Source organism: Chiloscyllium punctatum, chromosome 2 (genome assembly GCF_047496795.1).
Source record: "Chiloscyllium punctatum isolate Juve2018m chromosome 2, sChiPun1.3, whole genome shotgun sequence".
Classification (NCBI taxonomy): Eukaryota; Metazoa; Chordata; class Chondrichthyes; order Orectolobiformes; family Hemiscylliidae; genus Chiloscyllium; species Chiloscyllium punctatum.
The window spans coordinates 95,882,213-95,907,648 of record NC_092740.1 but is presented as its reverse complement, the minus strand read 5'-3'; the positions used below and the strand labels follow the sequence as shown (position 1 = coordinate 95,907,648).

Genomic DNA, 25,436 nt, shown 5'->3' with positions numbered 1-25,436 from the left:
ATCAGAACCAACTTCCCTGTGATGTCACAATTTGATTGTTTCTGAATGTAGGCTCTGAACTCAGATTGAATGCAGCCTCGCCCTGCTTGGCTTTTGCTACTTCCTGCTGCTCTTGAAATAGAAAAAAAAGTGTTCATGTTGTACAGTTAAATGTTATTATGTTGCAGCTTTTAACCCTCATTTTTGGTGTGATTTATGTTTCAGCATGCGTCGAAGTGTTTTCAGTGTTCTCCACTGGGTGGCAGTATTGAAACATTTGTTTCCCTCCAGTATAAAGCAGTATTTGCTTGCACAGTTAATTGTTCCATTAATTAATTAATTAATCAATCAATTACCCCAATTGGTACACATTTACAACTGTACTGAATTTGAGTGTCTAACTAGGAATTTAAATTTAAATACATTAATGAGTACAAACCACAGAAAACTTAGCAATTCATAGTTTAGGAATAATAAGCCGTGAATAACATGCAACATTATCAATGTGCAAAACAGGTAGCAACTTGAGATAAAGATTTGACAAGAGACCTCAATTGGCTGAAAACTTTGCACTAATTCAGTTATCTTCATGAAAATAGTATTTTGCATTGAATTTGGGTTTCATTAAATTGCTGAACTTGTTCATAAATTGGACATTAAGCTTGCAACAATAAGTTAAATCTAATAATTAATTGTTTGTGAGTCATTTTAATAGCAACACTATTGTAAAAAGACTGCCAATTAGTCTCTCTGATGTAGAAAGTGAACAGTTGAAGTAGAGAAGACCAACAAGATTAGTCAAAATTTAGATAATGAGCAAGAAAAGAAATTGACATGGCAAAACATGATTATAGGTGGAAAGTTGAGAGAGAAAATTGTGGTGAGTAAAATCCAAATGTTGTTAGTTAAGTTCATTGCCAATTGTGTTGAGGTGATATGTTGAGGGAGGACATCCAGAATCCAGCTGTCCAAAATCAGACCTTATTGATTATATTCAGTTTCTTCAGTTAAGTGAAGTTTGGATTTGTTGTTTAAATATAGGGACAATTGCCTCACTGCTAGTTTGGTAGTTAGTTGACTTTAACGACTCTTGACCACAGCTAGCCTGGGTCGATCTGAATCACCCAAGTTCTCACTATTAGTGCTGGTATGGCACCCTTATCATCTGGGCATACCTGTGATAATTGAGATTCGCTCAGTTTTGTTTTTGCCATCACAATCATGTCAAAAAGGCGTGCAGATATGCCTGCAGATATCACTGTAAAAAGGAAGAATAATTCAATTGTGTGTTCAAGAAAGTAGAACTATTAGAGAGATAAGATCAAGGCGCATTATAGCGAAAGTTGAGTGAAGAATAAATATAAAGAAAAATGAAACTTAATTTCTAAAATTAATGTATATATTATTTATTGTTTCTCACAAATTTATTTAATGTATCTTATTTATTGACTTTTACCTAGAACAGCTTGCCTGATGCGCAGTTAAAATGTCAAAAATATGCAGGTTAGATGGATTAGCCATGATAAATTGCCCTTAGTGTCCAGTGTTGTTCAGGCTAGTTGGATTAGTCATGATTAATGTGGGGTTACAGTGATAGGGTAGGATGCCTTTGGTGGGTTCGGCTGACTCAGTGGGATGAACGGCCTCTATCTGTGCTGCAGGGATTCTATGATCCTATAATTTTGCTTGTCTGATATGATTCTATAATTTTGCTTGTCTGAAATCCAAGACCAGTTCGATTCGGTGGGTGACAACATTTTGGATATTGAATCTGTGTGACTTTTTTTTGAGAGTGTATCTATAAAGTTTAAATGTTTCCTTTTTTTATTTATTAATTAATAAGCTTCCAGCTAATTTCCTACATAACAGTTAGGTGTACAGGGAGTGTTGTTTCTGATTCAGAAGTAAGCAAATAAATCTTGATTAAAGATAGTATAATAATTTTTGAAATGATTTGCTTTTTTGAAACAGTCTGAAAGGTCAGGATGAATATTCCTCTTTGTGTGCATATTCTTGTAATTGTAATTATGTTTCTGCCTAACCCTTTGAATATACTTATTTTTTTAATTAACAATTTGGACACATTTATTTAAGTTAAACTGTTCATCTGACAATTTTTTTAACTTTTAATGAAAGCGTTATTTATAGTTGAACAATTTTTAGTTATAGTATTTTGTAGTCTGTCAAATGTGTGGGAATTTTCCTAGTTAACTTTGTTTTAAAAGCTCCACTGATAATTTTCTCCTAGCTATTTGCTTTCGCCCATAAAGAGTTCTTGGCATCTCCCCAGAGACATGAAGAATTCAGCAGAGCTTGAGGCTGCGTGCATTTGTGTTCCAACACAATCTAACTCACTGTCTGTTTGGCTCTTAAAAGAAAAATAAATTACTAGATTGAAACAGTTGGTACATAGAAAGACCACTTGATGTTAAGGGAGCAGTTAATTCATTGTGACAGTAAAAAGCTCAAGCAGAACTGAAGTCAGTGATAAAGGAGAAAACTGCAGTTATTGGCATCAGGTACAAAGGAGGATGGTTGTGATTATTGGAGGCCCATCACTTGGCCACAGGACATTGCTGTAATCCTTCGACCAATGCCCTAGATCCAACTGCTATCTTTTGCTTCATTCATAAACTTCCCTTCAGCATAAGGCTAGAATTCATTTTTACTCTTCACTTATGGGATGTGTGTGTCGCTAGCTGGTCCAGCATATATTGTCTGTTTCCAATTGCCTTGTGAAGGTGGTGCTGAGCTGCTGTTGTCAATGTGGTGTACACAGGGAATTACAAATTTTGACCTAATGACACTGAAGCAAAACAATATGTTTCTGAGTCAAGATGGTGAGTGCCTGGAGTGGAACTTGCATGTGATGCAATTCCCATGTATTTGCTGCCTTTGACCTTCTGGATGGTGGTCGTCCTGGTTTGAAAGTTTCTGTTTAAGGAACCTTGATGGATTTCTATTGTTTATCATGGAGATGGTACTCACTGCTGCTACTGAGTTTCATGCTGGAGTTTTTGAATGTGGTGACAATAAGCAGATGCTTTGTTCTGGGTGGTGTCAAGCTTATTGAATGTAGTTGGAGCTGTGCTCATCTAGGCAGGTGGGGAGTATTCCATTACACTCCTAGTCTGTGCCTTGGAGGCGTGGTCAGGCTTTTGGGAGTCAGGAAATGAATTACTCACTGCAGGATTAATAAATTCTGATCTGCTCTTGTAGCCACAGTACAGATTGTTCTGTGATAACGTGTGTTTCCTCAACACAAATTCGCAATAACATGATTGATGAATTGGGAACGCTATTTGTAAAGCACAAACTTTTAAAACGTGTGTTGACTGTAATACGATTATCACGCCAACACTTTAAGCGCTGTTTCTAAAGCGTGGTTTTTCTATAACACAGGGTTGAACAAGAACGCAGCCATTGCATTATAGAAGAACTGACTGTATCCATATGGCTATTTCAATTCAGTTTCTGGTCAGTGGTAACCCACAGGATGTTGATAGTGATGGCTAATCAAGCATGTGGTTTGTATGAAAAATAATGTTCTGTTTATTGCTGCAAGAGTACTTAGATTGGGAGAGTGAACTCCCCCAGTTACAATGCATGGAATTCTTGGGAATGCTGCCATTTGGAAAGGTTCTCTCAACAAGGAAAGGTACAAAATACTACTCTTGACAAAATGATCCATCTGTGGGCAAATGACTGAATAGTTTTGCATATGTCATCAGTGGTGCAAATGTCTTACCAAGTGTTGATCTTTCATGCCCACTGAGACGCCTGTTGTCTGTAGATTGGCCTTCAGAAGTTAGTGTGACTTTGGCAGCTTCCTTTGTAAGTGTTTGTAAGTGTTAAAAGACAGGCTTTGTGTGATGTGCATAGCATGTGCTGACCATTACATGTGGTTCCTGGGAAAATCCAATTTTAAAAAAAATTCACATGTGTGATGTGGGCTTCACTGGCTGTCTTGAACCACTGGAATGCTTGTGATATAGATATACATGCAAATCTGTTAGGAATGTTGTTCCACAATTTGACCCAGTGACACTGAAGTGGCAGTTTTTTATATTTTGAAGGAAAAATATTGAGTGACTTGGAAAGTAACTTGCAAATGATAGTGATCCCAAATATTTGCTGCCCTTGACCACCTAGACAGGCATGGTCATTGGTATGTGACGTGCTGTCTGAGGAGTCTTGGTGAATTTCTGCAGTTCATGTTGTAGATGGTACACACTGCTGCCATTGAGCATTGGTGATGGAAGGAATGAATGTTTGTGGATGTGATGCCAATCAAGGGGGCTGCTCTGCCCTGGATTGTGCCAAGCTTTGTGAATGTTAAGCAGGAATAGCGTAGCAGGACTAAATAAATGTCTTTTTTATAATTACATTTACTGCCACATCTCAGGGGATAAAGGACCTTTTGACAGCAGTTGAGGAAAAGTGCATAAATAAGGCAAATGAGTTATAATAGCAGTTAAAAAGGTAACAGGACTGTGTACCAGTGGGGTGAGGCTGGTAGGGTGCCAGTTACGTGGCTGGGTATTTCGAATAGCTAGGGTCCTTCTCCGAGGGTTACTGAAGCAGGGGAATTGGCTAAAGGAAAATGCAGTTTCTCAGGCACTTCCAGTTAAGTTAGTTGAACTTTGCACAGTGCTGACAATTTGCAACAATGACTGAACCCCTTGAGGCAACTTGGAGCAGACCAGACCCCCTCAAAATATTTTAAGAAGGTATTAGGCAAGAACTTTCAAAAGCTGATTGGGCGCAGATGTTCACAGGTTAAAGGATGGCTGGAAAATGGTAAATCTTAAGAAATGAGATAAAGAGAATCCAGAGAAAGTATATTGCTGTCAGGGTGAATGGAAAGGCTGGTAAGTATAGGGAATGCTGGATGACTAAAGAAATTGAGGGTTTGGTTAAGATAAAGAAGAAAGCATATATCAGGTATAGACAGGATAGATCAAGTGAATCCTTAGAAGAGTATAAAGGCAGTAGGAGTATACTTAAGAGGGAAATCAGGAGGGCAAAAAGGGACATAAGATAGCTTTGGCAAATAGACTTAAGGAGAATCCAAAGAGTTTTTACAAATATATTAAGGACAAAAGGGTAACTAGGGAGAGAATAGGGTCCCCCAAAGATCAGCAAAGCGGCCTTTGTGTGGAGCTGCAGAAGATGAGGGAGATACTAAACAAGTATTTTGCATCAGTATTTACTGTGGAAAAGGATGTGTAAGATATAGAATGTAGGGAAATAGATGGTGACATCTTGCAAAATGTCCATATTGCAGAGGAGGAAGTGCTGGATGTCTTGAAACGAATAAAAGTGGATAAATCCCCAGGACCTGGTCAGGTGTAGGAGAAAGTGAGGACTGCAGATGCCGGAGATCAGAGCTTAAAAATGTGTTGCTGGAAAAGCGCAGCAGGTCAGGCAGCATCAAAGGAGAATCGACGTTTCGGGCATAAGCCCTTCTTCAGGAATCCTGGTCAGGTGTACTCTAGAACTCTGTGGGATGCTGGTGAAGTGATTGCTGGGCCTCTTGCTGAGATATTTGTATCATCGACAGTCACAGGTGACGTGCCGTAAGACTGGAGGTTGGCTCATGTGGTGCCACTGTTTAAGAAAAGTGGTAAGAACAAACCAGGGAACTATAGACCAGTAATCCAAGATTACAACGGGATCTTGATCAGATGGGCCAATGGGCTGAGAAGTGGCAGATGAAGTTTAATTCAGATAAATGTGAGGTGCTGCATTTTGGGAAAGCAAGTCTTAGCAGGACTTATACACTTAATGGTAAGGTCCTAGGGAGTGTTGCTGAACAAAGAGACCTTGGAGTGCAGGTTCATAGCTCCTTGAAAGTGGAGTCACAGGTAGATAGGATAGTGAAGAGGCGTTTGGTATGCTTTCCTTTATTGGTCAGAGTATTGAGTACAGGAGTTGGGAGGTCATGTTGCGGCTGTACGGATATTGGTTAGGCCACTGTTGGAATATTGCAGTTCTGGTCTCCTTCCTATCGGAAAGATGTTGTGAAACTTGAAGGGTTCAGAAAAGATTTACAAGGATGTTGCCAAGGTTGGAGGATTTGAGCTATCAGGAGAGGCTGAACAGGCTAGGGCTGTTTTCCCTGGAGCGTCGGAGGCTGAGGGGTGATCTTATAGAGGTTTAAAAAATCATGAGGCGCATGGATAAGATAAATAGACAAAGTCTTTTCCCTGGTGTGGGAGAGTCCAAAACTAGAGGACGTAGGTTTAGGGTGAGGGGGGAAAGATATAAAAGAGACCTACGGGTCAACTTTTTCACGCAGAGGGTGGTACGTGTATGGAATGAGCTGCCAGGGGAAGTGGTGGAGGCTGGTACAATTGCAACATTTAAGAGGCATCTGGATGGGTATATGAACAGGAGGGGTTTGGAGGGATATGGGCCGGGTGCTGGCAGGTGGGACTAGGTTGGGTTGGAATATCTGGTTGGCATGGACGAGTTGGACCAAAGGGTCTGTTTCCATGCTGTATATCCTTATGACTCTCAGGTAATGTGGACCCTAATTTTTTTTTTATTTTAAAGATAGACATTTAAGTGCTGTGTTTCAGATGCAATGCAACTGATCAAACTACTTGACATTAAGCAAAACAATTTATTTAAACACTGTAGTTAAAATACAAGCAAAAAGAAAAGAATTTCGAATAACTTAACTCTATTGGAAAGTTTCACTTAATCGATACAGTAACCATTGCTAATTAACTGTTCCAATTTAGTAAAATCCAATAAACACACAACTTGGCAGCAAGGCAAATTCAGACACAGATTCTCACATGCAGTTCTCCAGTCCAGGAGGAAAAACAAATCAAGTGAAAATGCAGAGAAAATAACAGATAGGGGATGTTCAAGACAACCATAGTCAAATGGGGGAAAGTTGACCTTGGAGTCAGGTGGTCAAAGCCCTTACGAAAAGAAATGCTGACATTTTTTACAGACTAGTCCAGACCACTCAGTGTGGCTTATTGACATCAGAATTGCTGATGGGGAGAAAACTGGAGACGTAGCTCCCTATAGAGCTCACGTCAGTGGGTCTCCAAAGAAGTTTGTAAAAAAGAACAGTGTTATTGAATGCAGTAGACCATTCACTATAATGGACATTCCTGTTTGTGATTTTGTAGAAGTTTTGTAGCTCACGTTGTGGATCAGGTTGCAAGTTTGCTCACTGAGCTGGTAGATTTGTTCTCAGATGTTTCATCACCATGCTAGGTAACATCATCAGCGAACCTCAGATGAAGTGTTGGTGTTCTGTTCCACTTGCTATTTGTGTATCTTGGTCTGTTGTGGTGGGTGACATCACTTCCGGTTCTTTTTCTGAGAGGTTAGTAAATGGGGTCCAAATCGATGTGTTTGTTAATGGAGTTCAGGTTTGAGTGCCAGGCTTCTAGGAATTCTCTTGTGCGTCTTTGTTTAGCCTGTTCCAGGATGGATGTGTTGTCCCAGTCGAACTGGTACCCCTCTTCATCTGTGTATATGGATCCTAGTGATAGTTGGTCATGTCTTTTGGGGGCTAGTTGGCTAGTTTCCTGCCCTTTTGTCCAATGTAATGTTTGTTGCAGTCCTTGCAGGGTATTTGGTATATGACGTTCATTCTGCTGGCTATTGGTACGGGATCCTTTTGAATTCATCAGGAGCTGTTTCAGTGTGATGTAGGTTTGTGGACTACCATGATGCCTACTGACTGGAGTAGTCTGTTCGTCATCTCCGAAATGTCTTTAATGTATGGCAGGGTGCCTAGAGTCTCTGAGCGTGTTGTGTATTCTTGTTTAGGTCTGTTGTGTAGGAATCAGCAGAAATGTAAAGTAATAGGGTAGGGGAATGGGTCTGGTTGGGTTACTCTTGGATGCAGGATCAGTGTGGACTTGTTGGGCTAAAGGGCCTGTTTCCACACTGTAGGGATTCTGAGGATTCTACAGTCCTGGGTGGAGAATGAGAAATCCAGCTATCGATCCCAATGTGTCAGCTTCTTAATTATGCTTGACCTGCCATTTTAAATTGTGATTATTGCATAAGTATAGGTATGTCTTATTATTAAGACAAGTGCCCCTTTTGCTTAAGACTCCCTGATAGTTCAACTTCTATCGAACGCATCTTTAGGCAGTGTGTTAAGGATTGGTAGCAGCGATTTATAGCAGTCACAAGCTTCTGGTAATTGATTTCACGTAACATTTTAACAAAAGTGAATGAAACAAGGTAACAAAACAATACAGCTTCCTAACCAACATCTTTTCGAAACCTGTTCCTGCAGGCCAGGAAGGCACACACTGCTACTCCCTATTCAAATAGACACAGTGTTGTCTGCAAGTAGTAGTTCTCTGATAACGTGCATTCTAGCAATGCGATATGCTGAGGAATTAAGGAACGGGAGTTTTGAGAACACTTACCTCTGTTTGCAGTAGTGTGATTCCTGCGGTGATCACTTCGTGTGCTTCGTTCTGAGCATGCGCCACTGAAATCTCCCCGCCATTCTGCACATGTGCTGATGGCAGCTGCTAACAGAGCACCTTTTTGTGAGAGGTACTGTACAGAGAGCAGCTTTCTGAGAGAGATACATTGAGTAGCTTCCTGTGAAAGGATACTACTCCGAGATTATTCCTTTTTTTTAAATAAATGGAGGGGTATAGTGACAGGAATGTTAGCAATCCAGTGGTGAGTGCAAAAGAAAGGCTACAACACTGGAAGAGAAGCTCGATATTATAAAATGTTTTGAATGTAAGGAGAGAATATGTGATTTGGGCGGCACAGTGGTTAGCACTGCTGCCTCACAGCGCCAGAGACCCGGGTTCAATTCCCGCCTCAGGCAACTATCTGTGTGGAGTTTGCACATTCTCCCCATGTCTGCGTGGATTTCCTCCGGGTGCTCCGGTTTCCTCCCACAGTCCAAAGATGAGCAGGTTAGGTGCCCGTAGTGTTAGGTGTAGAGGAATGGGTCTGGGTGGGTTGCTCTTTGGAGGGTCGGTGTGGACTTGTTGGGCCCGAAGGGCCTGTTTCCACATTGTAAGTAATCTAATAATATGATATAGCACATTTAACAGGAATGTGAGAGTCTACCTTACACACTGTTCGAGGCAATGCTGAAAAGATTAAAGCAAATTGTATTGCTGGAACAAGGCTGAGTGCCAGCAAATCTGTGAGGCCAAAGGAACTTGAGGAGATGGAGAGGCTTCAAAGTGCTTGGATAGAAGATCCAACAAAAAAAGAGATCTGGGACACTTTCTCACCTTAAAGGAGGATGTGTTATTCGTTTATGAAAATCTAAAGAAAACTGTTCAAAGTCCTGCAGATGTGCCGTTAGTGCTAGCAGTGGGTGGTTTGCTGATTTTAAGAACCGCTATGCATTCCATAATGCAAAGTTAATTGGTGAATCTGCCTGTGCAGACAAGTCTGTGCTGGCATTTCCTTCCATAGTAAAAAGAATAATTGAAGAAGCAGAAGATCCGTAGATCAAATCTTCAATTTGGATGAGACAGGATTGTACTGGAAGCAAATGCCAGCAAGAACCTACATTTCTAAGAATGACACACATGCTCCAGGCTTTAAAGTGGCAAAGGATTGTGTCACTGTGCTGCGGGGTGCCAATGCCAGTGGTGATTTAAAGCTTTCGCCTGTGGTGATACATCACTCTGCCAATCCGCGAGCCTCGAAGTGTTACCTTTAGTCTACTCTAGGCGTCATCTTCAACTCAAGCAAAAAAGGTTGGATGATATGGCCAATTTTTTCTGACCTTATTGTTGATGTTTCGGAAGATGTTTTAAGACAATACTGCAGACAAAAAAAAATGGATTTCAAGGCTCTCCTCATCCTGGATAATGTGCCAAGCCATCCTGCCACCATTGGTGAGGTTTTTGAAAAAACTCAGTGCTATTTCTACCTACAAACACAATTTGTCTCATTCAACCCATGACCAGGGTGCAATATCAGCTTTTAAGGCTTGTTATTTAAGACGCACATTTCAGAGGCTGATAATGGGACAATAAGGACAGTGTTCTTCAATTTTGGAAGAACTTTAACATAAAGAATGCAATTGACGCCATTGTGGAGGCCTGGGGTGAAGTCAATGAGGACTGCCAGCATGCAGTTTGGCGGCAACTTCTCCTGGATCTTTTTTAAGATTTTAAAGGATGTGAACTGTTAGAGGAGCTCCCAAAAATCAAAGAGTATAGTGTTGCCCATGCAAAGCAGGTTGGCTTTGAAGAAAAATTGGAGTTGTAGTGGACAGCAGAGAAGGTTACCTCAGATTACAACGGGATCTTGATCAGATGGGCCAATGGGCCAAGGAATGGCAGATGGCTTTTAATTTAGGTAAATGTGAGGTGCTGCATTTGGAAAAGCAAATCAGAGTTGACTTGTACACTTAATGGTAAGGTCCTAGGTAGATAGGCTAGTGAAGAAGGCGTTTGGTATGCTTTCCTTTATTGGTCAGAGTATTGAGTACAGGAGTTGGGAGGTCATGTTGCGGCTGTATAGGACATTGGTTAGGCCACTTTGAGAATATTGTGTACAATTCTGGTCTCCTTCCTATTGGAAGGATGTTGTGGAACTTGAAAGGGTTCAGAAAAGATTTACAAAGATGTTGCCAGGTTTGGAGGATTTGAGCTATAGGGTGAGGTTGAATAGGCTGGGGCTGTTTTTCCTAGAGTGTCGAGGGGTGACCTTATAGAGGTTTATAAAATCATGAAGGACATGGATAGGATAAATAGACAAGGTCTTTTCCCTGGGGTGGGGAGTCCAGAAGTAGAGGGCATAGGTTTAGGATGAGAGGGGAAAGATATAATAGAGACCTAAGGGGCAACTTTTTCACACAGAGGGTGGTGCGTGTATGGAATGAGCTGCCAGAGGAAGTGGTGGAAGCTGGTGCAATTGCAGCATTTAAAAGGCATCTGAATGGGTAGATGAATAGGAAGGGTTTGGAGGGATATGGGCCAAGTGCTGGCAAATGGGGCTAGATTAGGTTAGGATATCTGGTCGGCATGGATGAGTTGGACCAAAGGATCTGTTTCTGTGCTGTACATCTGTGACTTTATGAAGCTAAGTGGAAAGTGAGGATATTGAAGAGCTGCTTGAGTCCCACTGTGAAGATCTCTCTACAGCTGATCTACAATAGCTTGTTGCTGGGGGGGAAGTGGAAGCTGGAGGTGAAAAAGATGGAGTCTTCGATGCAGCACCGTGACAGCTTTCCATTTCTCTTTTGTATTCTATCCTGAGGGAAATTGAGAGGCAGTTGCAGATGATAGAGGACAACGATTACAACACAGATTGCAGCAGGGTGGCAGTTTGTCCAATAAGATATCATCTGGCACTCTATGAACAACTTCTTCCAGATGAAAGAAAAAGGGCAAAGCAGCAGAAACTGGATGTCTTTTTGAAACCAATCCCCCCCCCAAGAAACAGTCAGAAGACAATCAACCACAGCTATCCACTTCTGCAACCACAACTGCACCTGAAGCTGGTGATGATGATGACCCTCCATCCCTGCATTAGCAATATTTTTTCAATGTGATATGTTAAATTTACTTTTGTTTCATTAATAAATGTGGTTTAAACCTTAATTCAGGCTATGCTATACTTTGTGTTAGGCTTTTGGGTGATCTTTGAGCGACCGTGCGTGATATTTTTTGCTGGTCTGCCCCTAACCCCACTTTTCCCATAGGCCCCATTATTTACATTGAGCAGTTTTCTACCAAAAGAGGTTTCACTGGAACGCAACCAAGGCATTATAGGAGAACCACCTGTAATCTTAAACATCACTTGAGTGTTTACTGAGACTTCATTTTGAAGGCTCTCAAATTGAAACTTTGATTACTATTTATTTGTATCTGAAATCCTTGTCTGATGAATTTGTGAGAGCAAAATGTTACACTAGAGGGTGCTGTGATTACAAACATTATTCTTGTGCTTTGCAAGGAATTGGCATCAATACAGTCAGTTCTGCTATATTGTGTCTTCCACTAACATGAGTTGGGTGTAATGCAATTGGGTGAGTAGGGAAGACTGTTTCTAAAATGCGAACTTTTAAAGTGTGTGTTGGCTATAATGCAATAAAATTGCAACACTGTATTTGTATTGCATGGGGTTGCACAGGAATGCAACTATCATATTATAGATGGAATGCCTTGGCTGTGCATTCAGTCATTTACAAGTATTTTGATGATGTGCAGTGCAATTTATATTGTCATACTTATTTAGCATCGTATATTTATCCTATTGACCTGCTGAGAAAAATAGAATAATGTTGGATTAATGTTACTGGGAAATCATCAAAATTACTGTCTGGATTTGGAGGATACAATCAGACTTTATTATTTGCTTAAATTTTTCTTTGTCCACTTAAAATGTTTGCTGAATCATGTAAAGTACTAAACAATCTACAAATAGACAGCTGTCACCATTGTGGAATTACAAATGTGTAAATTTACATTATTACATGAAATATGCTCAGTTCTTACTTTATGAAGTATATTTTTGAAATTATCTTTATATGCATACATAGTGACAAAAGTAGTTTGATTTTGTACGGTAGCATATGAAGCAACAAATAAACATTGGAGTTTGACTCTGTCCAACGAACAAACACAAGGCATTTTTTTTTAATCTGTATAAGACTATATTTATGTTCATTTATAGTACAGGGAGGTTCTGATAACTGAACACCTCCCCCCCCCACCCACCCACTCCATCCCATGTAATTTTGTGAGAAAGACCTCAGACAGTGGTCTTTTCCCTCTGTGCCAAGGCACAGAGTGTGTGGGTGTACAGAAGGGGATCTCACAGATAATGCCTTTCTCTCCACCAGCCAAGCAATGCCTTGTTGTTTGTTGGAAAGTTCGAATGATGATGTTTAGATTTACAGGAATAGTTGTTGTCCTAGCAGTGGAAACCCGTTGCCTCTGGTGGTTCTGCTGGGACTGGAGAGCTGTGATCCAATCACTGTTGAAGTAGAAATTCTCCCTAAAATGAGGCGTGAAAGTTTCTTTTCCAGGCAGTTGGCTTCCACAGAGCGGGGCACCCAAAATTGACAGAACTGTATTATAACAGTCTTGTGTTGTATTTGAATCTTTGCTGTTAGGTTCTTACCTTTGTAGAAACATTAAAGCTTTCCTAATGAAAGTTGAAAATAACATCATCTGTGAGTACTATCATGGTGCAGTGTCCCTTCGCAACCTCTGAAGGCATTTGGCGAGTCCATCCAGCTTCCTCTAAAATCATCTCTCACTTGTTCAGCTCAGTGTGGGACTGCTCACACTTGATTCTACTCTTATCCATCCAGTGATGACTAGACTAATGGGAATTGTGCCTTCTCTTTCAATTTCAGAGGTCCCCAAGGGTCTATTCTTCACCTACACACCTACATTTTGTTCCTTATTACATCATCTGAAGAAACGGCATTTGATTCTGATGTAGGCTGATAACATCCAGCTTTATCTATCTCTCCAGGCTCCTAAAACTTTCCATTAGAAAGATTCAATTTCCATTTTAGTAACGTTGTCTTTCTCCATTCTGACTTCTCAATTGAAACTGTCATCCTGGATTCCGTAACTTCCAAGTGTGACCATTTAAATTCTTCCCTGCCTGATTTCCCATTTTTCACAATATCTTAAGGCGTGTTAACCTAGCCCATGCAAAGTTCCATTACCCATTTTAATCAAATGTTACAAGGCACCAGTCAGACTGCAGCTGGAATACCATGAACAGTTTTTGGCCCCTCATTCAAGAAAAGATGTACTGGCATTGGAGACAGTCGAGAGAAGGTTCACTAGACAGATAGTAGGTATGGAGGGACTGTTATATGAGGAGAGGTCGAGTAGATTTGAGCCTGTACCTCTCGGAATATTGATGACTGAAACTTATTAGATTATTCGAGGACTAGACGTGGCAAATACAGAAAGGTTGTTCGCCTTGTGGGAGAGTATAGGATGCGAGGGCATCATCTCAGAATAAGGGATCACCCTTTTAAGTCAGAGATGAGGAGGACTTTCTTCTCTGGAGCTAGTGAATCTGTGGACAACCAACAACCTGTCTCTGAACATGGACAAAACGAAAGAGATGATTGCTGACTTCAGGATGGCACGGAGAGACCACTCTCTGCTGGACAATGGCAGCTCCCCCATGGTAAAGAGCACCAACCTGATGTTCACCTGGTGGAGAATCTCATCTGACCCTCAACACCAGCTCCATAGCCAAGGAAGTCCAGTAGCGTCTCTACTTTTTGTGCAGGCTGAGGAAAGCCCACCTCCCAGCCCCCATCCTCATCACATTCTACAGAGGGTTCATTTTGAGTACCCTGAGCTGCTGCATTGCTGCATGTTTCGGGAATTGCACCACCTCTGATCATAAGACTGTACAACGGATAGTGGAGGAGATGTGGTGGAGAGCATCGTCAACCACGTCTGAGGGGAAATTACGGTCTTTGAAGAACGAGGCCATCTGGGTTGTTCGGTATTGGAATTGGTCCTCCTGGGAGCAGATGTGGCAGAGGCGACGGAATTGGGAATATGGGATGGCATTTTTACAGGAGGCAGGTTGGAAGGAGATGTAATCTAGGTAGCTGTGGGAGTCGGTCGGTTTATAGTAAATGTCCGTGTTGAGTCGGTCGCCTGAGATAGAAATGGAGAGGTCTAGAAAGGGGAGGGAGGAGTCTGAGATGGTCCAGGTAAATTTGAGGTCAGGGTGGAAGGTGTTAGTAAAGTGGACGAACTGTTCAACCTCCTTGTGGGAGAATGAGGTAGCGCTGATACAGTCATCGATGTAGCTGAGGAAAAGGTGGGGGGTGGTGCCAGTGTAGCTGCGGTGATTTTATTATCAATTTGTTTTATTATCAATTCTTTACCTCAAACTTGTTGTTTTAATCTGTATGACCATTGAGACAGCATGAATATGTCCTTCAGCCAGTTTTCCCAACCCAGCAATAGACAGGAACAACTACCCCAATGTGCGGTATTTCCTGTCCACTGCACAGGGGCAATCCTCTGTTGACAGTAGAGAAATGAAATCTGGGGCAGCTGCAGGCTGCAATTAACTTGTCAATGTTGATCATCTAGTTGTTGAATGAGGCAGAAGATGGGCCAGTCATTAATATGCCCACTTCAGTTTTTCATTGAGTACAAGATTCCCTCAGATCTTCCGTCAATGAGGGCTTTAAAGCAGGCCACAATAATTTGCTTTTTGTTTGGGCTGGGCTATTGAGATTGAGATAGGAAAGCTGGTGCCTGCTCCTACTTCATTAAAATACTTTCGTATGGTTTCTGGTGGCTCTGTGATCAGGTCAGTTTCTATGCCCCCAAGAGCATTCCAGAAATACCTGTATAATGTAAAAAGTGTAAAGATTTTGTTGATGTTTGCACTTGAGAAATGAGTAGTTCCCTTGAGCAAGGGTCCGGAAAAACACGTCTTGCTAGTTCTTGTCTGCCATTCTTTAAATCTTAATTTTAGTAAAACCCTACGACCAATAAGAAAATTGTATGGCATTGTGAAGTTGGTATTGACATTCCTGTCATACATTTTGATGTATAATATGGTATAAAGCTACATTTTTACATTTGTGCACCTTATTTTCTTTCTTTTCCTTATCTCTAATTGGAGCCAATTAGACAAACCATCACTGTAACTGAACTACAGAGTCCGAGTGTATTTTATCATGTGTATATCGTTTCTTGTAGACAGTATTTATTCCTATTGTTTTCCCAGCTCAATGAACCAATTATGGTTTTGGATTGTTCTTTGATGACAAAGGTAAGTTTGCCTTCATTTGTGACAATTTAATTTATGTATATTAATTTACTTGAATATAACTTGTGATAGTTAAATTTGTGTATATTAGTGCACAAATAAGGATAGAGTAAATGAATGCCAGAGGAGGAAGAGAGAAATTGAGAGGTATGAAAGGAAATTTGATAAAATAAATTACATTTGAGCTTTTGAAATTTGGAAAGGTGAGATTACTTGGAAAGATTCAAGAAGGGATTTCCAGAGGACAAGTTTGAGGTGGCTGAAACCTTGAACAACAGATATGGTCAGGTAGATGATTATCTGCTAGGAATGGTAGGAGAGGAAACCAAGTAGTGGAATTGTCATCTGTGGCCATCCCCATCTCAAATAGGTATGCTGTTTTGGACACAGTTAGGGGGAAGGGAATGACCTGTCAAGGGAGTACAGAACAGACAGCCAGTTTTCTGGTATTGTGTATTGAGGAGTATGTCAGGTTCCATGTGATCAATTTTAATACAGAACTGTCTAGTGTAGGGCACAAAAGATGTTTCTGTGGTTGTCAGTGAAGCTTTAGGGTGCTGTGTGTTCCTGGTACTAGGGTCAAGGATGTAAAGGCTACAGAATTTTCTGAAAGGGGAGAGTGACCAACAGGAGGTTGTTGTACATGTTGGTATCAATGACACAGGTAATGAAAGGGATGCGGTTCTACAGAGAGAATATAGGAAACTAGGCAGGAAGTTTAAAAAGTGGCCCCTTGAGAGTAGTAATATCTGGATTACTACCAATGCCACATGCTTGTGAGAGTAGGAACATGATAGAGCAGATGAATGCATGGCTGAGGAGCTGGGGCAGGGGTCAACGATTCACATTTTGTAACTCTTTAAGGGTAGAAATGACCTGTATGAGAGGGACGGGTTCCACCTAATTGGAAAGGAGCCAAGATCAGAGTAGGGAGATTTGCTAGTGCTACTCAGGAGACTTTAAACAAGTAAGCTGGGGATGGTAACCGGTTTGATAGTGAGGAAAGGCTGGGGCTGGTGCAGTAGATAAGGGGAGCAAGTCTAATAGTCAAGATAGACAAGAGCTTGGTAGAGAACAAGGTAAGACTGATAAATAAAACTATTTCCTTCAATGAAAGAGGCCTGACAGGTAGGGCACATTATTTGAGGGCATTGTAGAGAACATGGGACTGTGGTGCCATAGCTTTAATGGGGATGTTCAGGTGTGGCAGCTTAATATTCTGGGGTACAGATACTATACGAAGGATAGAAAGTGAGGCAAGAGAGGAGGGAGAATGGTGTTTTTGGTTAGGGAGAATATTTTAGTTGTACTTGGGGAGGATATTCAGGGGAGATCGTTCAGTGAAGTTATATGGGTAGAACTTAAAAAATAAGAAAGGGATGATTACTTTGATGTTGTATTGTAGGCTCCCACATGTCAGCAGAAAACTGAGAAGCAAATATGTAAGGAGATCTTGGATATCTAAGAATAATAGGTTTGTAATGGTACAGGATTTGAACTTCCAGAAATAGCCTGGAACTGTAATGGTCTTAAGGCTTAGATAGGGAGTTATTTGTTAAGTGTGTATAAGAAAACTTTCTTATTTAGTATGTGGAAGTATGTACTAGAGAAGGAGCAATAGTTGACCTTCTGTTGAGGAATAAGATGGGCCAAGTGACTGAGGTCAGTGAGAGAGCACTTTGGAGCAAGTGATCATAATTCTATTGGTTTTAAAATAGTTATGGAAAAAGATAGAACTGATCAAAAAGTTAAAGTTCTATGGGCAGCATTGTGGTTCAGTGGTTAACACTGCTGCCTCACAGCACCAGGTTTGATTCCAGCCTTGGGAGACTATCTGGAGTTTGCATGTTCTGCGTGGGTTTCCTCCGGGTGCTCCGGTTTCCCCCCTCAGTCCAAAGATGTGCAGGTTAGGTGAATTGGCCATGCTAAATTGCCCATCGTGTTCAGGGTATTTAGGTTAGGTGCATTAGTCATTGGGAATGTAGAGTAATGAGGAAGAAGAATGGGTCTGGGTGGGATACTCTTTGGAGGGTTGGTGTGGACTTGTTGGGCCGATTAGCCTGTTTCCACACTGTAGGGATTCTATGATTCTAAGTTGGAGTAAGGTCAATTTTGATGGTTTTAAACAGGACCTTTCAATAGTCGATTGGAGGAGGCTATTTGCAGGCAAAGAAATGTTTGGGAATTGGGAAGCCTTTAGGAATGAAATAACAAGAGTTCAGAGTCAGTATGTTCCTGTTGGTGTGAAGAGCAAGGCTGGATGAGAAATTGAGATTCTGGTCAAGAAAAAGGAGGCATTTGTCAGGTATAGATAGTTTGGATAGAGTGAATTCCTCGAAGAGTATAATGCAAGTAAGAGTACACTAAAGAGGGAAATCAGGAGGGCGAAAGGGGACATGAGATAGCTTTGGCAAATAGAATTAAGGAGAATCCAAAGAGATTCTATAAATACATTAAGGGCAAAACAGTAACTGAGGAGAGAATAGTGTCCCTTAAGGATCAACTATGTGTGAAACCATAGGAGGTAGGTGAGATAATAAACAGGTATTCTGTGTCAGTCTTTACTATAAGAGATGGACGTGGAAGCTAGAGAACCTAGGAAAATAAATAGATATCTTGAAAAGTGTCCATATACAGAGGAGGAGGTGCTTGAGGTCTAAACAATAAAAAGTAGGTAAATCCCTAGGACCTGATCAGCTGTGTCTCAGAACTTTGTGAGAAGCTAGGGAAGAAGTTGCTGGGCTTCTTGCTGAGATATTTATATCATTGATAGCCATGAGTGAGGAAGACTGGAGGTTGGCTAACGTGGTCCATTATTTAAGGAAGGCAGTAAGGAAAAGCCAGGGGACTATAGTCTGGTGAACCTTGCGTCAGTAATGGGTAAGTTGTTGGAGGGGATCCGGAGGGACAGGGTTTATATGCATTTGGAAAGGCAAGGGCTGATTAGGGATCGTAGGCATGACTTTGTGCATTGGGAAGTTATATCTCTCACTTTAGTTCTTTGAGGAGGTGACAAAGAAGACTGATGAAGGTAGAGTGGTAGATGTTGTCTGTATGGACTTCAGTAAAGCATTCAACAAGATTCCATGTGCTAAACTGGATAGTAAGGTTAGATCACATGGTATGTGGGGAAGCTAGCCAATTGGATACAAAATTGGCTTGAAGGTAGAAAACAGATGGTAGTAGTGGAAGCATATTTTTAGGATTGAAGGCCTGTGACTAGTGGTGTACCACAAAGATCAGTGCTGGGTTCACTGCTTTTCATCATTTCAATGCATGATTTGAATGTAAATATAAGGGGCATGGTTGGTAAGTTTTCAGACGACACCAATATAGATTGTATAGTGGTTAGTGAAGAACATTGTCTCAGAGTACAACGGGACTTTGATCAGATGGGCTAATGGACTGAGGAACGATGGAGTTTAATTTAGATAAATGTGAGGTATTACATTTTAGAAAGGGCCAAATGGTGGCAAATGGGACCAGGTCAGATTGGAACATCAGGTTGGCGTGGATGAGTTGGATTGAAAGGTCTATTTCCATGCTGTAAGACTCAATAACAACAAGTGAAAATGATGAGACTGAAGGCCAGTTGGGCTAGCAAATCATTGAAACTTGAGGAAATTTTTTGTGTTTAAGGAGAAGAATTTTCAATTTAAACATTGTTCAGGAAATAAGTACTTGCTTGTCCTATTGACTAAGACCCCAGATGCTGTGTAGACAGAATCATGCCATTTAGTCTTGCACTTCCAAAAAGAAGTGAAAATATCATTAGCATTGACCAGGCAATAACTGAGAGAACAACCTGTTCATTGCCCAATCACAGGATACTATCTGGTTCATTGGCTTCAATCTGCCCCTTGGTGAACTGAAAGAGCTCTTGGCTTGCCCACAGATTTGTCAAATGAGCAGTATGGCAGCACAGAGCATTCACCTGATTGAGAGAAACAATGTACTGGAGTCCACCTTTCTTCCCCTGGACCATGAATCCACCATGGCACATCAGACCATTCTATCAACTATGGTTGCTGACCTCATTTCATCTGGTGATTCTACCCTACTCCCCCCCCCCCCCCCCCCCCATAACTTAGCAACTTGGTGAGCTACCTCATCCACAACCCGAGCTACAGATCTTTGCGAAAACCTGAATAAACTCATCTCTTCCTATCTTGACTCAGTCATTTTATCCCCTGGTTCAGTTCCTGCCCACGTACATCCGTGATTCCTCTGTGCTTTACACCAGTATCAGAGGAAATTTCCAGTTTGCAGGCTCAGCTGCCACCTCTGTATCAATGACATGCAAACCCTTTACATGTCTGTTCACTACCAAGATGGACGCAGAGCTCTCTGCCTCTTCCTGGAACAAAGGCCTGGACCATCCCAAACCACCACCAGCCTCTTCCGCTTGACTGAGCTTGTCCTCACCCTCAACAACTTCTCTTCTAACTCATCTCATTTTCTTCAGTCAGAGGTATGACCATGGATATCTGCATTTGCCCCAGTTATGCTTGTCTCTTTGTGCGGTACATGGGAGATTTCTTGTTCCAGGTCTATTCCGGTCCCCACCCACAACTCTTTCTCCGCTATATCAATGATACCATCGGTGCTGCTTCCCTCTTTCATCCAGAATTGAAAAAGTTCATTGATTTTATCTTCCAATTTCCATCCTGCCCCCACTTTCACCTGGTCTCTGATTTCTCTCTTCCTTTCCTTGACATCTCTGTTTCCATTTCTAGGGATAGACGGGCCACCAACATCCACTATAATAGAGTCCTCCGACTTCCACAGCCACCTGAACAATGCATCCTCACACCCTCCTTCCTGTAAAGACTCCATTCCATTCTCTTAGTTCCTCTGTCTCCGTTGCATATGTTCAGATAAGGTCACCTTCGACAAGGGAGCCTTTGAAGTATCCACCATCTTCCACAACCAAGGATTCCCCAGCACTGTTATCAACAGGGCCATCAACCAGGTCGGACCCATCTCCAAGACTTCCTCCCTCATCCCCTCTCTTCCCTCCTGCAACAGTGGTAGGGTTCTCCTTGTCCTTCACCTATCATCCCACCACATCCACATCCAGAAGATCATGAGGCGCCATTTCTGCCACTTGCAGCAAAGGTGCCACCGCCAAACACACATTCCCCTCTCCTTCCTTCCCTTCTCTGCCTTCCCCAGAGACCATTCCCTCTGGGACACCCGGGTCCACTCTTCCTTCACTCCCTCCACCTACCACCACCCTCCGCCTCCACCCCCACCCCAAATGCTTGTTCACCTGCAAATGCTGAACCTGTAAAACCTGTGCATTTACGTTCTGTGTCCTCCGTATCCAGGAGCCCAAACATATCTTTTAGGTGAAGCAGCATTTTACCTGCACTTGCCACAATCTAGTCTACTGCATTCGCTGCTCACAATGCGGTCTCCTCGACAGTGGGGAAACTAAGCATAGACTGGGTGACTGCTTCGCAGAGCATCTACATTTTGCCTGCAAAAAGGACCCTGAGCTTCCAGTTGCTTGCCATTTTAACACACCACCCTGTTCCCTGGGCAACATCTCTGTCTCAGGCCTGCTACAGCGTTCCAACGAAGCTCAGCACAAGCTGGAAGAACAAACCTCATTTTCCACCTGGGGAAGTGGCAGCCTCTGGACTCCATACCGAGTTCAATGATTTTAGGGCCTGAATTCTCCCATGTCTAAACCCCGTACACCACACACCAGGCCTTGTTATCACTATTACACACTACATATTGATAATCACTAACAGTCTCCATTAACAGCTGTTCACCCTCCTACTCCTTTATCTGTCCAACCGCTCTATCCCCAATGATCATTTATTCCTGACCCCCTCCTTCTACATCATCTTCTGTATATACACAGGCATTTTTCTAGCTACTATAATTTCTGATGAAGGGTCACCGGATCCTAAGCGTTAACTCTGATCTTTCTTTCACAGAGGCTGCCAGACCTGCTGAGCTTTTCCAGCAACTTCTGTTTTGGTTCTGTTCTTGATTTGTGTTTTTAATTATCAATTATAATTGTTGAATTCAGCATGTTTCTCCTTTACTTTGTATGGAATTCTCCTTCTTGTTGGAAATACTGATTTGACAGCTAAATTTAATTCCTGCATTTTGAACTTAATCTTTGCTAAAATGCAAGGTCCTAGATGTTTATTACAGTTTACAGTTGATAACATTCAGACCATAACTGTACATAGGCAATGATTTAGCAAGCACACTGAGATATGGCTCAATTTCAGAATGTTTATATTGGACGAAAGAAGCGGTTTGTAATACCTAGCTCTTTAATTATTATCTTGCGCTATAGCAGAAAAGTAACTCTGAAAGCAGGAAATTTATGTGCTTTGTAGTGAATGCCCAGACTTTGCCTGGTTTTTGGTATCCCTCTCTGTGAGAGTTGCCTTGCACAACAAAAACTAGACAGCTTTCATTTGATTATTATGCTTTTTCACTCCCCCCACCCACCTTTCTTCCGGTGGTGTTTATAGGTAGCTGGTTGTTGATGATTTAGAGCTAATGTACCAGGAATGTGTAACCAACAAGGATGATAGGAAACCTTTTCCTACTTTAATACATGTTCCAGGGACCACTATCAAAATCATTTTATACTTACTCCAGCTTTGGAACCAAGGGATAGAACTTTAAACCCTCCCACCCTGTTGAGCAGCAAAAAAGCACCAAATTCTATGTGAAACTTACTCTATACAATCCTGTTGGCTTCCAGTGGATCCTGGAATTAACCTAACTTATTTTTGTAGATGATAATTAGGACATTTATTGTAGTGAAGCTGGGTCCTATTTGAATATGCAGATTGTCTTATCAGAAAGGGTCTCAACTGGAATTGCAAGTCTATGTAGGGAAGCACTTGTGGTGTTCTTCTCTCCTCTACACCCCCCCCAGACTACCAGCACCACCGCCACCACTATTAAGGCCAAAGTTACAAGATGCTTCTCTGGGTCCTCTCACAATCTTGGGTCTCAGATTCTCTGAATTCCCTTCCTCAAATTCCCCTCTTCACACCTTCATTTTGTGCTATGACTTGTTGCATCATCTCTTCAGGAGTTGCATACTTTTGCTTGAATCTTACTCCTGCCTGCCAGTCAGATTGCTGTCACCAATTTGGTACTGAAGACTGATGCTGGTGGTGCAGTTAAGACCCATGAGTTAAATCTCATCTACTCCTTATTATCTCCCTGCTGATTATGAAATCCTTTTAGAAAGCTAGTAGGAACAAGCATCTCAGACCTTTCAATGTTTCCTGTCCCACTTCTGAGGCCACCATCCTACTATACCCAACTTGACTCACCAATCCAGCTGAGGGGTAAAATTGACCTCAAGTTTCTGTTCAACTGGTTCTAGTTCTGAAGATTTTATCGTTGCTTCTAAGTATGGAATTGATGAATACTATGCGTAAAGCTCATTGGCTGTAGACATAGTGCATGTGAATATTTTGATATAAGAATCAGAAGTAGCCTCTGAAGAAGGGTCACCTGACCCAAAGCGTTAACTCTGCTTTCTCTCCACAGATGCTGCCAGACCTGCTGAGTTTCTCCAGCAATTTCTGTTTTTGTTTCAGAAGTAGCCTTTTGTTCCTTGTTGGTCAAGTAGGAGGCTAGAAGAACACAGCAAACCAGGCAGCTTCAGGAGGTGGAGAAATCAATGTTTTGGGTGTAATCTTTTTTCAGGACCTTGTGTTGTTCTGTGTGGTAATGTACCAGAGTCTGTTTAAGAAAACAAACAAGACAACTTTAGCTAGAAGATGTAAATTCATAAATAAGTACACTATTCCATCTCGGTCAAATAAAATGCAGGCATGGAGTAATGGAGATGAATTCCACCCGATTTTAGTTATGCTTGCCATCTTTTGGCACATTTTAAGGATCTAATTAGGAAATTGGTTATTTTTAATTTTTAAAGTTAATAAACAAATATACACTTATACTTCATTTGCCAATTTGAAACTTCTATTTGGAGTTTCTATAATGCTTCAAACAGAGAAAAATATTCAGGTTGGTTCTTGTTTTTGTATTTCAATATCTTACTGCAAGTCCCAAAAATACATACGTCCTGTTACATCTCAGGGATTGAGTTAAGACATTTCTATGCAAATTTTATTTCATATCATGTATTCATTCCACTTGTGGAGTATATCCTGCCTTAATTGTAACTTGGTTGCTTATTTATGATAAAATCATTTGGATTTCAATAGTTTCAGATGTTCATTACAGCTCACCTGGAATGTTATCATTGAAAATACGACCCCTGGTTTTGTATTAAGTCTCTGAACTTAGATTGTCATGAGTAACTTTATTTTCATATGTTTGTTTCCAGCTGATTCTCATGTAGAATATTTGGTTCTCTCTCCTGTCAGTTTCTTAAAAGGTGTCAGAGCAGAATTTGATATATTGGTTTGATTTTCAGTTTCAGTGAATAAAACTTTATTGAGTGAATACTTACATTCTATATACAGTAAATGCATTTACATTGGTTTAATGTTTTTATAGATACATTAATATTGACTCGTTATTAAATTGTGTGTCTTCATTTTTTTTTAAAAAAGAGCTTGCTGCAGAATTTGACTGGAGTTGATCAAGAAATGAAAAGTCTTATTCAGAATTTACATTACCCAGAGGAGGAATACCATTCTCAATTGTTGAAAAATGTAAGTAACTTAAAGGAAGGTACCTTTTTTAAACTTTAGTTATATTTTTAATTAACTTTGCTATATTGAAACCTTCAAATTGCACTTGTTTCTTTTTATTTGTTCATGGAATATGGGTGTCATTGTGGTACATTCAGTTACTATTACAAAGGGATTCCACAATTTTGACCCGGCAACAATGAAGGACTGGTGATAAGGATGAGAGTCAGGATAGTGTGTGGTATAAAGGGGACTTGTATGTGACAGTGTTCCCGTGTATCTGTGGCCCTCCTTCTCGGCATTAGAGGTCATGGGTTTGGACAATGGTATTAAAGAATCTGTGATGTATTGCTGTAGTACATCTTGTAGCTGGCACAAACTGGTTTCACTGAGCATCAGCAGTGGAGAGACTGAATGTTTGAGATGGTTTATGGAGTGCCATTCAAGCAGGCTCCATTGTCCTGGATACTGTTGAGCTTTTTGAGCGTTATTGGATCTGTACTCATCCAGGCAATCAGAATGTTCCATCACCTTCCTGACTTATGCCTTGAAGATAGTGAGCTGACTTTGGAGGGTCAGAAGGTCAATTATTTACCACAAAATGCCTAGTCTTTGATTTGATCTTTGTGCCATAAAATGTATTTGGTGGCATAGTTCAATTTTTGATCAGTGTAACTCCTAAAATATTGATAGTGGGGATTCACTGATGAAAATAGCATTGAATGTGAAGGGAAGATGAAAAGATTCTCTTTTTGTTGATAGTCATTGCTTGGATCATGTGTGGCATGGACATTACTTGCCACTGACCAGGCCAAGCTTCGATGTTGTCCGGGTTTTGCTGCACATGGACAGGGACTTATTCAGTATCTGAGGTGTAGTGAATAGTGCTTAACATTGTGCAATCTTCAGCGGACATCTCCATGTATGATGGAAGGAAGTTGATAATGCCTAGGACGGTACCTTGAGGAATTCCTGCAATGATGAAATTGAGAAAATTGACTTCAGTAATTCCCCAATCCTTTGGGCTTGGTATGGATTCAGCCA

General features: G+C 41.2%; 1 protein-coding gene across 3 annotated transcripts in view; it reads left to right on the top strand.

Annotated features, from left to right (window-relative positions):
* The window catches only part of fancc (FA complementation group C), a 193,228-nt gene that overhangs the window by 92,674 nt on the left and 75,118 nt on the right, over nt 1–25,436 (top strand). For all 3 annotated transcript variants that reach the window (XM_072586004.1, XM_072585993.1, XM_072585984.1), the window contains exon 5: nt 24,312–24,413. In XM_072586004.1, the coding sequence (XP_072442105.1) occupies nt 24,312–24,413 (102 nt within the window). The remainder of the gene's footprint in view (nt 1–24,311; nt 24,414–25,436) is intronic.